The sequence below is a fragment of the Microcaecilia unicolor genome, chromosome 1, assembly GCF_901765095.1.
Source record: "Microcaecilia unicolor chromosome 1, aMicUni1.1, whole genome shotgun sequence".
Classification (NCBI taxonomy): Eukaryota; Metazoa; Chordata; class Amphibia; order Gymnophiona; family Siphonopidae; genus Microcaecilia; species Microcaecilia unicolor.
Window position 1 is genome coordinate 725,503,484 of NC_044031.1, and position 14,108 is coordinate 725,517,591.

Below are 14,108 nucleotides of genomic sequence, written 5' to 3' on the forward strand. Positions count from 1 at the left end.
ACAGCAGCCAGGCTGATATTCAGCAAAACACGCTTCGAAAGTGCCAAACCCCTCCGAGAAAAGTTGCATTGGCTCACAATCAAAGAACGGATCATCTTCAAAATCCGCACCTTAGTCCACAAAATCATATACGGCGTAGTCCCAGAATACATGACAGACCTTTGTTTTCCAATAAGAAACAAAGTCAGATCATCAAGATCCTACCTAAACCTACACTACCCAAATTGCAAAGGACTAAAATACAAAACAACTTATGCAGCCGGCTTCTCTTTCATAAGCGCACAACTATGGAATGGGCTCCCAAAAGCTGTGAAAACAATCCATGACCACTTGAACTTCAGGAAATCACTAAAAACCAACTTCTTCAAAAAGGGCTACCCCAACTACCCCACGTAACCCTCTTCACCTACCAACACAGCATGACTATGATCGCACAGGACAACACGCAATCTTCATCCATTTCGACCCTCCAGTTATACCTCATACGTTCACTATACAACTTTGCATTTGTTATCCACCGACTGGGCAAACGCCTTTGACGGTACTATGTAAGCCACATTGAGCCTGCAGATAGGTGGGAAAATGTGGGGTAAAAATGCAATAAATAAATAAATATAACACTAAAGGGTGCCCATCTTCAAGTCTTTGCTTAAAGCCCACCTCTTCAATGCTGTGTTCGGCACCTAACCCTTACCGTTCAGTGAATCCAGACTGCCCCAATTTGACTGCCCCTATCGGACCAACCATTCACTTGTCTATTAGATTGTAAGCTCTTTGAGCAGGGACTGTCTCTCTTTGTTAAATTGTACAGTGCTGCGTAACCCTAGTAGCGCTCTAGAAATGTTAAGTAGTAGTAGTAGTAGTACATAGTGCTTTAGAGAGACACAGAAGAGACAGCTCCTGCTCAGTGGAGCTTACAGTGTAGCCCAGGGGTTTTCAACCCAGTCCTCGGGGTGGGTGTGTCCGAGGACTGGGTTGAAAACCTCTGGTATAGCCCAGTGGAGTACTTAGATTAGTTGCCACCTGAGGTGGAGCACTTTCCTCCTCTGAGCAAGGGGGTGCACTGAGCAATCACACGGCTGTCGGCTCTGCCGGTCCCCTGCCCCAGAACAGGAAGTTGACGTGTGTTATTTAGCGAGCAATGCACAAAGGGGTTTTCCATGTCTCTAACATTAGCAGTCACCAAGAACCCCATGCAAATCAGCTCTTAGTATTTCAGTGAGCATTCTGGGCAATGTACATTTCCAGAGCCCTTAGCTCTTAACAGCTAATTTTACGGCTGCTCTGGAGCTGTGGGAAGAGGAAGGGAACACAAGCAGGCAGCTGCAAAGGCTGCCTGCTTGTGCTCCCTACCTCTCCCCCCCCCCCCCCCCCCCCCCCCGCGATTCCCTGGTGGTCTGGTGGACCCAAGACCCCCCCTCACACCTGACACCAACTCCCCTCACACCTGACACCTAACACCCCTTTGCCACTGAGCTACAACTGAAAAAGGTGTTAGCCTCACTGGTATGGAAGAGTCCAAACTTGCTGCAGCTTGGAAGGTGAGCACAGTCAGACTTGGGTAGTATATGGATAGGGGACCAATAGGGGAGGACCAGGGGTTTTGGGATGTAGAAAGCAGTGGCACACCTCTGCAGTACTATGCCGAGTGAAAGGTGGGGCCAGGTTCACCCAACTTTCAAGACCTAGAATCTAATAGAAAAAATAAGCTGGGCGGAATGATCCAAGATGGCGGAATGAACCTGACGCTGACCTCCGCGCTCCTCGACTAGCCCTGAGTTGTTTGCTCTCTTTCTTCGTTATGCCGAAACGCAGAGGGAAATCGGCTGCCGCAGTTCCCCCAAGCCGATCTACTACTCAGCTTTCGGGTACATTGGATACCTTTTTGTGGAGATCCGGAGTTCAACAGCGGTCGGAGAACAGCACGCTTGCGACGCCTGGAATAGGTGGAAGCTCCGAGACGCCGCTAGTGCATGACATCTCTCTAAGCCCCGACCAGCGTGCTCGCCCCCCGCAACCCCTGGGCGTCTCTCCCCCGGCGTCGGCGTCGTCTCCTCTGCAATCTGGAAGTGTTCTAGCAGCGGAGCAACGGGAGAATACAATAATCTCGCCGGAGGACAAAAGTGTGGAAGGGAGTTTTACCCCTTCTTTAGCCCAGGAGTCTATATCCTTGTTTGCGGGAGTTCCTCTGAGACCAACAGGAATGCAACCTGTAAGTACTTCTGCTGAAGGGCAACAGACTTTAAACACTTTTGCGTTTTTAGAAGTTAAACCACCAGAAGTGACCCTGGACAATTTATGGCTTTTGATAGTTAATTTAGGAAAAGCTATATGTCCTCAAGTTCAAGTATTAGAATCCCGAGTAAAGAAATTAGACAAAAGATTGCCAATTAATACTGTCAAGTACTAAGCATGATGTACTTAGGAACAACAAACATAGTTTGAAATGTCTATATGCGAATGCCAGGAGCCTAAGAAATAAGATGGGGGAGTTGGAATATATTGCACTAAATGAAAAATTAGATATAATAGGCATCTCTGAGACCTGGTGGAAGGAGGATAACCAGTGGGACACTGTCATACCGGGGTACAAATTATATCGTAGTGATAGGGTGAATCGGATTGGTGGAGGGGTAGCATTGTATATTAACGAGAGCCTTGAATCAAATAGATTGAAAATTCTGCAGGAAACAAAACACTCCTTGGAATCACTGTGGATTGAAATTCCATGTGCAAAGGGGAAAAGGATAGTGATAGGAGTGTACTACCGTCCGCCTGGCCAGGACGAACAGACGGATGCGGAAATGTTAAAGGAAATCAGGGACGCAAACAAACTGGGCAACACAATAATAATGGGGGATTTCAATTACCCGCATATAGACTGGGTTAATGTAACATCTGTACACGCAAGGGACATAAGATTTCTTGATGAAATCAAGGACAGCTTCATGGAACAGCTAGTTCAGGAGCCGACAAGAGAAGGAAAAATACTAGACTTAGTCCTTAGTGGTGCTCCTGATCTAGTGCAGGGGGTAACGATACGAGGGCCGCTTGATAACAGTGATCATAATATGATCGGTTTTGATATTGGCATTGAAGGAAGTGAAACTAGGAAATCAAGTACGCTAGCGTTTAACTATAGAAAAGGTGATTACGACAAAATGAGAAAAATGGTGAAAAAAAGACTGAAAGGAGCAGCTCGCAGAGTAAAAAACTTGCATCAGGCGTGGATGCTGTTTAAAAACACCATCCTGGAGGTTCAGGACAAATATATTCCACGTATTAGAAAAAAGGGAAAAAAGACTAAACGTCAGCCGGCGTGGCTAAACAGTAAGATAAAGGAAATCATTAGAGCCAAAAAACAATCCTTCAGAAAGTGGAGAAGAGAACCAACTGAAAGTAACAGGATAGATCATAAGGAATGCATGCCAAATGCAAAGCGGAGATAAGGAGGGCAAAAAAAGGACTTTGAGAAGAAATTAGCGTTGGAAGCAAAAATACATAGTAAAATTTTTTTAGATACATTAAAAGCAGGAAACCGGCCAAAGAGTCGGTTGGGCCGCTGGACGAAAATGGTGTTAAAGGGGCGATCAAGGAGGACAAAGCCGTAGCGGAGAAATTAAATGAATTCTTTTGCTTCGGTCTTCACCGAGGAGGATTTGGGGGGGACACCGGTTGCCGGAAAGAATATTTGAAGCGGGGTAGTCGGAGAAACTAAACAAATTCTCTGTAACCTTGGAGGATGTAATGGGTCAGGTTCAGCAAGCTGAAGAGTAGTAAATCACCGGGACCTGATGGTATTCATCCCAGAGTATTAATAGAACTAAAAATGAACTTGCGGAGCTACTGTTAGAAATATGCAATCTGTCCCTAAAATCGAGTGTAGTACCGGAAGACTGGAGGGTAGCCAATGTTACTCCGATTTTTTAAGAAGGGTTCCAGAGGAGATCCGGGAAATTATAGACCGGTGAGTCTGACGTCGGTGCCGGGCAAGATGGTGGAGGCTATTATTAAGAATAAATTGCAGAGCTATACAAAAACATGGACTGATGAGACAAAGTCAGCACGGATTAGTGAAGGGAAGTCTTGCCTCACCAATTAATGCATTTTTTTGAGGGGGTAAGCAAACATGTGGACAATGGGGAGCCGGTTGATATTGTATATCTGGATTTTCAGAAGGCGTTTGACAAAGTGCCGCACGAAGACTCCTGAAGAAATTGCAGAGTCATGGAATCGGAGGTAGGGTATTATTATGGATTAAGAACTGGTTGAAGATAGGAAGCAGAGAGTAGGATTGCGTGGCCAGTATTCTCAGTGGAGGAGGGTAGTTAGTGGGGTCCCGCAGGGGTCTGTGCTGGGTCCGTTGCTTTTTAATGTATTTATAAATGACCTAGAGATGGGAATAACTAGTGAGGTAATTAAATTCGCCGATGACACAAAATTATTCAGGGTCGTCAAGTCGCAGGAGGAATGTGAACGATTACAGGAGGACCTTGCGAGACTGGGAGAATGGACGTGCAAGTGGCAGATGAAGTTCAATGTTGACAAGTGCAAAGTGATGCATGTGGGTAAGAGGAACCCGAATTATAGCTACGTCTTGCAAGGTTCCACGTTAGGAGTTACGGATCAAGAAAGGGATCTGGGTGTCGTCGTCGATGATACGCTGAAACCTTCTGCTCAGTGTGCTGCTGCGGCTAGGAAAGCGAATAGAATGTTGGGTGTTATTAGGAAGGGTATGGAGTCCAGGTGTGCGGATGTATAATGCCGTTGTATCGCTCCATGGTGCGACCGCACCTGGAGTATTGTGTCGTACTGGTCTCCGTATCTCAAAAAAGATATAGTAGAATTGGAAAAGGTACAGCGAAGGGCGACGAAAATGATAGTGGGGATGGGACGACTTTCCTATGAAGAGAGGCTGAGAAGACTAGGGCTTTTCAGCTTGGAGAAGAGACGGCTGAGGGGAGATATGATAGAAGTGTATAAAATAATGAGTGGAATGGATCGGGTGGATGTGAAGCGACTGTTCACGCTATCCAAAAATACTAGGACTAGAGGGCATGAGTTGAAGCTACAGTGTGGTAAATTTAAAACGAATCGGAGAAAATATTTCTTCACCCAACGTGTAATTAGACTCTGGAATTCGTTGCCGGAGAACGTGGTACGGGCGGTGAGCTTGACGGAGTTTAAAAAGGGGTTAGATAGATTCCTAAAGGACAAGTCCATAGACCGCTATTAAATGGACTTGGAAAAATTCCGCATTTTTAGGTATAACTTGTCTGGTGCCCTTGACCTGGATTGGCCACTGTCGGTGACAGGATGCTGGGCTAGATGGACCTTTGGTCTTTCCCAGTATGGCACTACTTATGTACTTATGTAAGTTGTAGCCTCGGAAATCGAAAGGAAAGATATATTAAAAAATGAAAAAAATCAATTGGAACTTACAGGAAAAATACAAGAGACACAAACAACTTTAATTAAAGACTGTACTAATATGAGAAGGAAGATTGAATCTCTGGAGAACTCCCAAAGGGCTAACAACTTGAGATTTTTAAATTTCCCTAGGACAATTACGATTGTTCCTAGAGAACTGTTGAAAAAATATTTCAAAGACTCTTTGGGGATGCCGGAGGACTCTCTTCCCCCTTTAATTCAAGTATATTATTTACCAACTAAAATGCCTGGAAATACTTCAGATCAATTATTAGATGTTTCCGCAGCATTAGAGGCTCCAACAGCTGAATTAGTGTCTCCAGCAACATTATTGGTAACAGTAGCCTTTCCTCCAGACAAAGCGTGGATTATGAGACAATTCTTTAAAAATAAAGATAAAGAATTTATGGGTTTAAAAATACGTATATTTCCTGATGTTTCTAAGGAAACACAAAGAAGACGTAGACAATTTTTGCTTCTAAAACCAGGTGTCCTCCAGTTGGGTGCTACCTTTTACCTACGTTACCCTTGTAAGTGCGTAATCTGTTTCCAGTCAGTGAAGTATGTTTTTTATGAATCCTCACAATTTACAGAATTTCTTGTTGCTAGAAGAGTTTGAGAACTTTATAGAATATAGAGCTATGATTGAAATAGGAACTCTTTGTTTAGCCAGGTTTAATAATTCTTAATATTATATTTCTTTACATTCCACATGTGTAATTCTTGGATCGTAAAACTGAGGACTTGAGTGTACTTAAATTTGGTAATTTTCAATTGTGAATTAAGGATGTATTTGTTTTTTGTTCCTTTTTCTTTGATGAAGTACCTTTTCTGTTCAAGATGTAAAGCTTGATGAATAATGTAAAAATTATAAATAAATAAAAAAAAGAAAAAATAAGCTCTTGGCTTTCATTAGATGATTTGGGAGTTAACTGTTAATAACCTTTCAAGTTTGTAATGATATTTTTGTAAATTACAGAGATTAAGAAGCACAGCAGACTCCTTTGTTTATTAGGATTTAGGATTTATTTACCGCCTTTTTGAAGGAATTCACTCAAGGTGATCTACAGTAAGAATAAGTCAAACATGGGCAATAGGCAATTATAGCAGTAAAAATATTCAAATAACAATACAAAGTACAGCATAGTATACTACTTACAATGTCAACACAATTTTTATTTGAGGAAAATTTCAGAGGACAGATTAATTACAACATACTAGCATAGGTTTATCAGGATGCCAGCTTAAGAAGCAGTAGAAGTTTAGAGACCATCAGGTAGTTTGGTATTAATCTTAAGAAAAGGCACAAAGTTTTTATGATGTGGTTATTACCACCAGTAGTAATTCAAGAGATTTGGGGCACTGCTACAGCAGACATTACTTTAACAGACAGTCAAAGGGGTCCTTTTACTAAGGTGCACTGAAAAATGGCCTGTGCTAGTGTAGACGTGTGTATTGGACGTGCGCAGGTCCATTTTTCAGTGCACCTGCAAAAAAGGCCTTTTTTGGAGGGCTGAAAATGGATGTGCGGCAAAATAAAAGTTGGCGCGCGTCCATTTTGGGCCTGAGACATTACCACTACCCATTTAACTTGGCAGTAAGGTTTCATGCGTTAACCGGGTGATAATCGTTGGTGAGGACTGCCAATTACTGCCTGATTAGTGCCACGCGCTGGAAAATTTCCAGCGCGCATAAAAAAATGAAATTACCACCCGGGCCGCGCAGTAGCCGGGCAGTAGTTCCGAATTGGCGCAAATTGGGCACGCTTAGGTGCCTCTGAAGCTCATTTTTGAAAGGGAAGGACGTCCATCTTTTGACATAAATCGGAAGATGGACGTCCTTCTCACAGTGACGTCCATATCAGTATAATCGAAACCCGATTTTGGACGTCTCCAACTGCAGTCCGTCGCAAGGACGTCCAAATTTCAAGGGGGAGTGTCGGAGGCGTGGTGAAGGCAGGACTGGGGCGTTCCTAACACTTGGATGTCTTTGAGCCATAATTGAAAAAAGCAAGGACGTCCTAAAGTAAAACTTGGACGTTTTCACCCGGACGTGTTTTTTTTACGAATAAGGCACAAAAAGGTGCCCGAAATGACCAGAAGACCACCGGAGAGAATCGGGGTTGACCTCCCGTTACTCCCCCAGTGGTCACTAACCCCCTCCCACCCTCAAAAAAACATCTTTAAAAATATTTCATGCCAGCCTCAGATGTCACTCTGGTCCATGACAGCGCATGAAGGTCTCAGGAGCAGTTTTAGTGGGTACTGCAGTGCACTTCAGACAGGCGGACCCAGGCACATACCTCCCCCCCACGTTACATTTGTGGAGGAAACAGCGAGCACTCCAAAACCCACCGCAAACCCACTGTACCCATATATAGGTGTCCCCCTTCACCCATAAGAGCTATGGTAGTGGTGTACAGTTGGGGGTAGTGGGGGTTTTTTTTTTTGGGGGGGGGAGTTGGGGGGCTCAGCACACAAGGTAAGGGAGCTATGTTCCTGGGAGCATTTTATGAAGTCCACTGCAGTGCCCCCTAGGGTGCCCAGTTGGTGTCCTGGCATGTCAGGGGGAACCAGTGTACTACAAATGCTGGCTCCTCCCACATCCAAATGGCTTGCATTTGGACATTTTTGACATGGACGTCTTTGGTTTCGAAAATTGCCGAAAGTCAGAAACGTCCAAATCCTTAGATTTGGACATCTCTGACGGTATTTTCGAAACGAAAGATGGACATCCATCTTTTTTTGAGTAGAGCGGTGTGGTAGTCGTGTTGGTCCACTTTTAAAGGTAATCAATAGAAATAAAACAAAATAAAACATGGAAAAGAAAATAAGGTGATACCTTTTTTATTGGACATAACTTAATACATTTCTTGATTAGCTTTCGAAGGTTGCCCTTCTTCGTCAGATCGGAAATAAGCAAGTGTTGGTAGATGACAGTACATATAAGTGAGACTTCAAAGCTGTCACTGAAATGCTTTGATGTCTCACTTATATATACTGTCATCTACCAACACTTGCTTATTTCCAATCTGACGAAGAAGGGTAACCTTCGAAAGCTAATCAAGAAATGTATTAAGTTATGTCCAATAAAAAAGGTATCATCTTATTTTCTTTTCCATGTTTTATTTTATTTCTATTGATCATCTTTTTTTGAAAATATGGTTTTCCCCGCCCCTGGATTTGGATGTTTTGCAAAGACGTCCAAATCGCAACTTGGACGTTTCTTTCGAAAATGCCCCTCCACGCAGCTTAGTAAAAGGGCCTTCCAGAGTGGATTCTTGAAAGGAAGGGGTTTTTGAGTTAGGTAATGCCTTTTTTAGTTGTAACTCAAAGTGGGTTACATTCAGGTACAGGAGGTATTTTCCTGTCCCCAGAGGACTTACAATCTAGGTTTGTACTTGAGACAATGGAGAGTTGACTTGTTCAAGATCACAAGATGCTGCAGTGGGATTTGAACCAGGCTTCCCTGATTCTCAGTTCTCGTTTCTAACCATTAGGCTACTCCTCCACTCCAGGAGAATTTTAAAAGTGGAGGGATGATATTTACAAATGATGCACCTCTTGGTAACATCTAATGGCTGAATTTGAGGTGCCATATACCAGTTTTTGGAGGGCTTCATGGTTTTTGTCACTTGACCAAGCACTGTCACTGTGATTGCTGTGTACTAATTGTAAGGAGTATATTAAAGGGGGTGGGGGGAGTACTCTTGGTTATTTGTGAATTATATCAGATACCAGTTTTGGTTCCAGAGAATCTGGAATCCTAAAGAAACAGGCAAACAGTGGTGGGCGAAAAAAGAAGGCGTATCAGAATTATTCAATTAGATTTTTTAAAATACTGTCTCCTAGAATAAAAATATTGCCTTTATATTACAGAGAAATAGAGGGGCTCTTTTGTTTAAGCTGCAGCAAAAAGTGGCCTGCGGCAGTGCGAGCTATCTTTTGGGCATGTGCCGGGCCAGTTTTTGCCGTGTCCTGGAAAAATAAAAACCAGCGCACATCCATTTTCAGCCTGAGACCTTACCGCCATCCATTGACTTTAGCTGTAAGGTCTCACGCATTACCTGGGCGGTAGGCGTGCAGCACGCATCGACTGCTGTTTACCGCCAGGTAAGAGCCACCTGGTAGAAAATAGAAAATATTTTCTACCGCTTGTTTCAGCGCACACCAAATTCAGAATTACTGCCCGAGCATGCAGTTGCCAGGCGGTAATGCTGATTTGGTGTGCACTGAACCCGCATAGGCCCTTACACACCTTTGTGAAAGGGCCTCAGAAATAATAAAACCTAGAACAAAATGCAAGAAAGGTTCACTTTGGGGTCCATTTAGTAACAGCACATGGTATGTATGAGTAACAGGGCCGCCGAGAGACTGGGCCAGGCCCGGGACAAGGCCGCCCCCGGGGCCCCCCCACCCGAGGTTGCCGGGCCCCCCTCCACCCGCCAATGGGCCCTCTCTGCACCCCTGGGCCCTCTGCACAGACCTTAAGCGCCTCATCTTTGAAGGCGCAGCAAGCAGTGGCAGACCACTCCTTCCTTCCGTGTCCCGCCCTCGTGGGTTACGTCAGATGAGGGCGGGACACGGAAGGAAGGAGTGGTCTGCGACGGCAGGCGGGCCGGACTGTGGCGGTGGCTCCAGGCCCCCCCCCCCCCCCCCCCCCGGAGGCCCGGGCCCGGGGAATTTTGTCCCCCCCCTCTTGGCGGCCCTGATGAGTAAATGACTCTTTATGGGGTCCTTTTACTAAAGCACATTGACAGATTTAGAAGATGCTAACGATTAGCGTGTACTGAATAATAAGACGCCCGTAGAAATATAATAGACCCCTACGTTTGTTAATCACCTTTTTATGATAAATTTAGGTGGTGCAAGAAATCCAGAAGAAAGGACTATTGGGAAGACCATTAGATCTAGTGTTGGCTATCTACCTCATACTCGCATCTGCATTTTGTATATTTAGAGGCATGGTGAGTTTAAATTATATCAGTTTTGACTGACTTTGGTTTAGAAAAATGTTAACAGAGCTTCTTAGCCTGAAATTTTAACTTAAGCGCTGTGTGTAAAACATTTTAGATATGTGAAATTCTGTTATTTCAGTTAATGTATGCAGTAACACATAGGAATGTGAAATTATTCAAATTTTTTTCATAGTAATTTGGGATATAGAGACATTTCTGATAGAAATTTTTCAACCTTGGTGAATAAAAATAATTGCATCCTCTGTTAAGAAGGAAATCTGAGTTTGTGGAGGGGTGAAGGAGAAGAAGATAAGGAGAAAAATCTTCATTGCAATATTTGAACCTTATTAAACTTTGTCAGATATGTAGTCACTCAGTGATGCCCCGAGCATAGCTTTTGTTATGATTATAGCTTAAACTAAAGAGAAGAATCCAAATATTTACCCACCTTTCAATCATTATGCAGGCTCATTTAAACATATTAAAAACTACTTATGAGCCCAACTCCATAGAGCTAAATGGGGACAAAGGAAACACAAAAGGGGTTGATATTCAAATCCCCCTTTTGGTGCTAATCACTGAAAATAACCAGTTAGTGCCAAAGTCAAAACCAGCTATTTGGGGGGGGGGGGGGGGGGGGGGGGTTCCAGGGGTGGAGTCAGCACTTGGCCGGTTAAGTGCTGATATTCAGAACTTAAAAGTCGATCGTACCTTTATGTGGTATTCCCGGAAGCTTTCCCTCTGCTACAACTTCCTGATCCCGCACAGGCGGGACACTGCAGAGGGAAAGTTTCTGGTGCCAGCCAAAGATAGCATGCTACGTCAGTGATGCTGCCAGGGACCCGCTGGAAGATTGGAGGAGTGCAGTGCTGCGGGAAAGGGGGAGAGAGGTACCCGATTCTGTGGCAAGGGAGGTGGGATGCCAGATAGGCATTGAGGCCTATGGGTAAGAGCAGCTCATTTGTGGGGACAGCACCCCCTCACCCCCAAAACTATTCCCATGCCTGGAAGATCTTGTTTTTGGGGGCGGTCAATTCAGCTCATAGTTGGTGACCTGCAGGTCCTAGTAGCTGATCTGCCTTACACAAAGTTTCATTATAACAGAGTAGCTCTCCACACGAAGAGTAAGTTCCTGCCTAAGGTGGTGTCAGAGTTCCATCTTAACCAATCATTTGTCCTTCCAACATTCTTCTCAAAACCTCATGCCCATCCTGGAGAAAGAGCACTACACACCTTGAACTTCAAGAAAGCATTAGTCTTCTATCTGGAATGGACTAAAGCCCATAGACAGTTCATCTGTTCTTTTTTTGTTGTTGTTGTAGTTGTTGGTTGGTTTTTTTTTTGACCCAAATAGGATGGGGGCATCCAACAGTAAACACACTTTGTCCAGTTGGCTAGCAGATTGCATCTCCTTCACTTACACCCAGGCTGGGCTGATTGAGGTCCATGTCATGACTCATAATGTCAAAACCATGGCTGTGTCAGTAGTCCACTTGAAGTCAGCCTCCATTGAGATTTGCAGAGTTGTAAGGTCTTCAGTCCACACGTTCCCATCTCACTACTGTTCTGAGCAGAATACCCGAGGTGATAGCCGGTTTGCTCAGACAATTCCGCAGAATTTGTTTGGAGTCTAGAATCCAACTCTAGCCTCCGAGGCCTATTCTTTTCTTTTTCAGGCTGCATCTTCACAACAGGACTGTTTTTGTTGTTCGAGTTATTGGTTCTGGTTGGTCCTGCCATTGTAAGTCGCTATTGACTGTTGTTTGCTGTTTTCGGTGAGCTAGGGATTCCCACATGTGAGAATCCTATGCATTGCTTGTCCTCGTAAAAAGCAAAGTTATTCATCTGTAGCAGGTGCTCTCCAAAGACCGCAGGACAAGTATTCTCACATACCCTCCCACCTCCCCTAGGAGTTGCATTCTTTGTTTTTTTATCTAACTGCGGGTCCTGTGCAATTTGGGCAGGCAGGAAGGCACTCATGCATGTGCTATGGGGGTCAACCAAAGGCTTCTAGAAACTACAGAACACTGGGCAGTGTCCACACTGGGACTCTGTTGCAGACATCACCCACATATGAGAATATTTGTCCTGCTGTCCTCGGAGAACACCTGCTACAGATGAGTAACTTTGCTTTACCCAATAAATCTGCAAAGGCTGCTTACAAAAATATCTTCGTATGTGATGCAAATGGGGAACCAGCCCACAAGAAAAATATAAAACCGGAAGAAGAGTTGTTAAAATTTAGCAGATGATTAGAGAGAAATACTGATTCTCAGCTAGAAAAAACTTAATTAAGAAAAGAGCCTGAGCGTTGTATGCAGTGCTGTGTACGTCCAGTAGTGCTGTTGAACTAGTAATAGTAGTAGTAGCAGCAAGCCATCAATAAAATGAAAAGAAAATGCAGTAACAGCTACGTACATATACTGTACCAGCATTCCAGTCCATATCTAGGACTTCTGTCAAGGAAGCTACTGATACAAAGAAAGCCAAGTGTATTGTGGGTTTGACTGACTAGTGAGAGTGTCAGGAGGTTGTAGTTATTTTGGTGGCACTGGGTTGGGGGGAGGATGTTTGACCAATGGGAGACGGTGACTGATAATGAGGGTTGGAATGTAGGGACTTGTCTGTAATATGACATATAATGTGGAAAAAAAAAGACAATTTTTTGATTGCTTAGGGCTGCTACAGTGGTGATAGTGGTAATTACACTGACAGACCTTTAGTGAAGATGTATGCATATTGTTAATGTTCTTATTCACTCGATGCTAAAACATTTTTGGTGCCATCTTCTGTCACTGGTACATAGGAAAGTGTTATTGTGTACAGTGACTGCCCTGCTGAATTAGATGCCCGCTAGTATTGGCACCAGCTTTCAAAGTATTAGTTGCATGACTGCATACAGCAAATCTGCTGTGTGCCCAGGTCAGTGGTGACAGTGAGGTTTGCTATAATTTTGGAGTGGCTTATTTGAGGAGGATATTGCTACAGCTGTTTCTGTTTCATGGTTATCTTCAGATTGCTTTAGATTGTCCTGCTGAATTCTGTCGATTGTATGTTCAGCGACAAGAGCCATATCTAAAAGATCCAGCTGCCTATCCAAAAATTCAGGTAAACATGATTGTCTTAATTGTTACCTGTAAACATAGCTGTTGTTGACATAATAAATACAAAGAGTCAGTTGGCAAATATCAGGCCCATCTGGTCTGCCCAGTTTGCGTTCTAGGGCAATTCTGTAGATCCCGCTTGTTTTCCAGGGATTCAAGTATGTGCTAATTTACCCCCCTCTGTTTACTAAGCCGCGTGGCAATGCCGACACAGCCCATTCAAAGTGAATATGCTGTGTCGACAGCGCTGCTTAGTAACAGTGGCGTAGCTACTTGGGGCCTGAGGGGGCCTGGGCCCCCGTTGATTTGGCCCTAGCCCCCCTGGCGACGATCCTCTTCAACCCCCCTCCCGCCACCAACCCTCCCCCGCCGCCGTCCGCCCCGCCGCTGCATCAGATACCTCGTCTGCTGCAGCCGAAGAGAGTCTTCTTTAGTTCAGTGCCGGAGTAGCGCCTTCATTCAAGGAAGTTCCTGCTGTGATCAGCTGTTTCTGACGCCTTACGTCCTGCACATAAGGCGTCAGAAACAGCTGATCACAGCAGAAACTTCCTTGCACGAAGGCGCTACTCCGGCGCTGAACTAAAGAAGACTCTCTTCGGCTGCAGCAGACAAGGTAT

The 14,108-nt window shown here is 44.4% G+C and overlaps 1 protein-coding gene across 1 annotated transcript in view; it reads left to right on the forward strand.

The window, feature by feature from the left end:
* TM6SF1 (transmembrane 6 superfamily member 1) overlaps positions 1-14,108 on the forward strand; it is a 112,073-nt gene that overhangs the window by 65,360 nt on the left and 32,605 nt on the right. The window contains exons 7-8 of the mRNA XM_030190424.1: positions 10,292-10,396; positions 13,403-13,495. Of these exons, the coding sequence (XP_030046284.1) occupies positions 10,292-10,396; positions 13,403-13,495 (198 nt within the window). The remainder of the gene's footprint in view (positions 1-10,291; positions 10,397-13,402; positions 13,496-14,108) is intronic.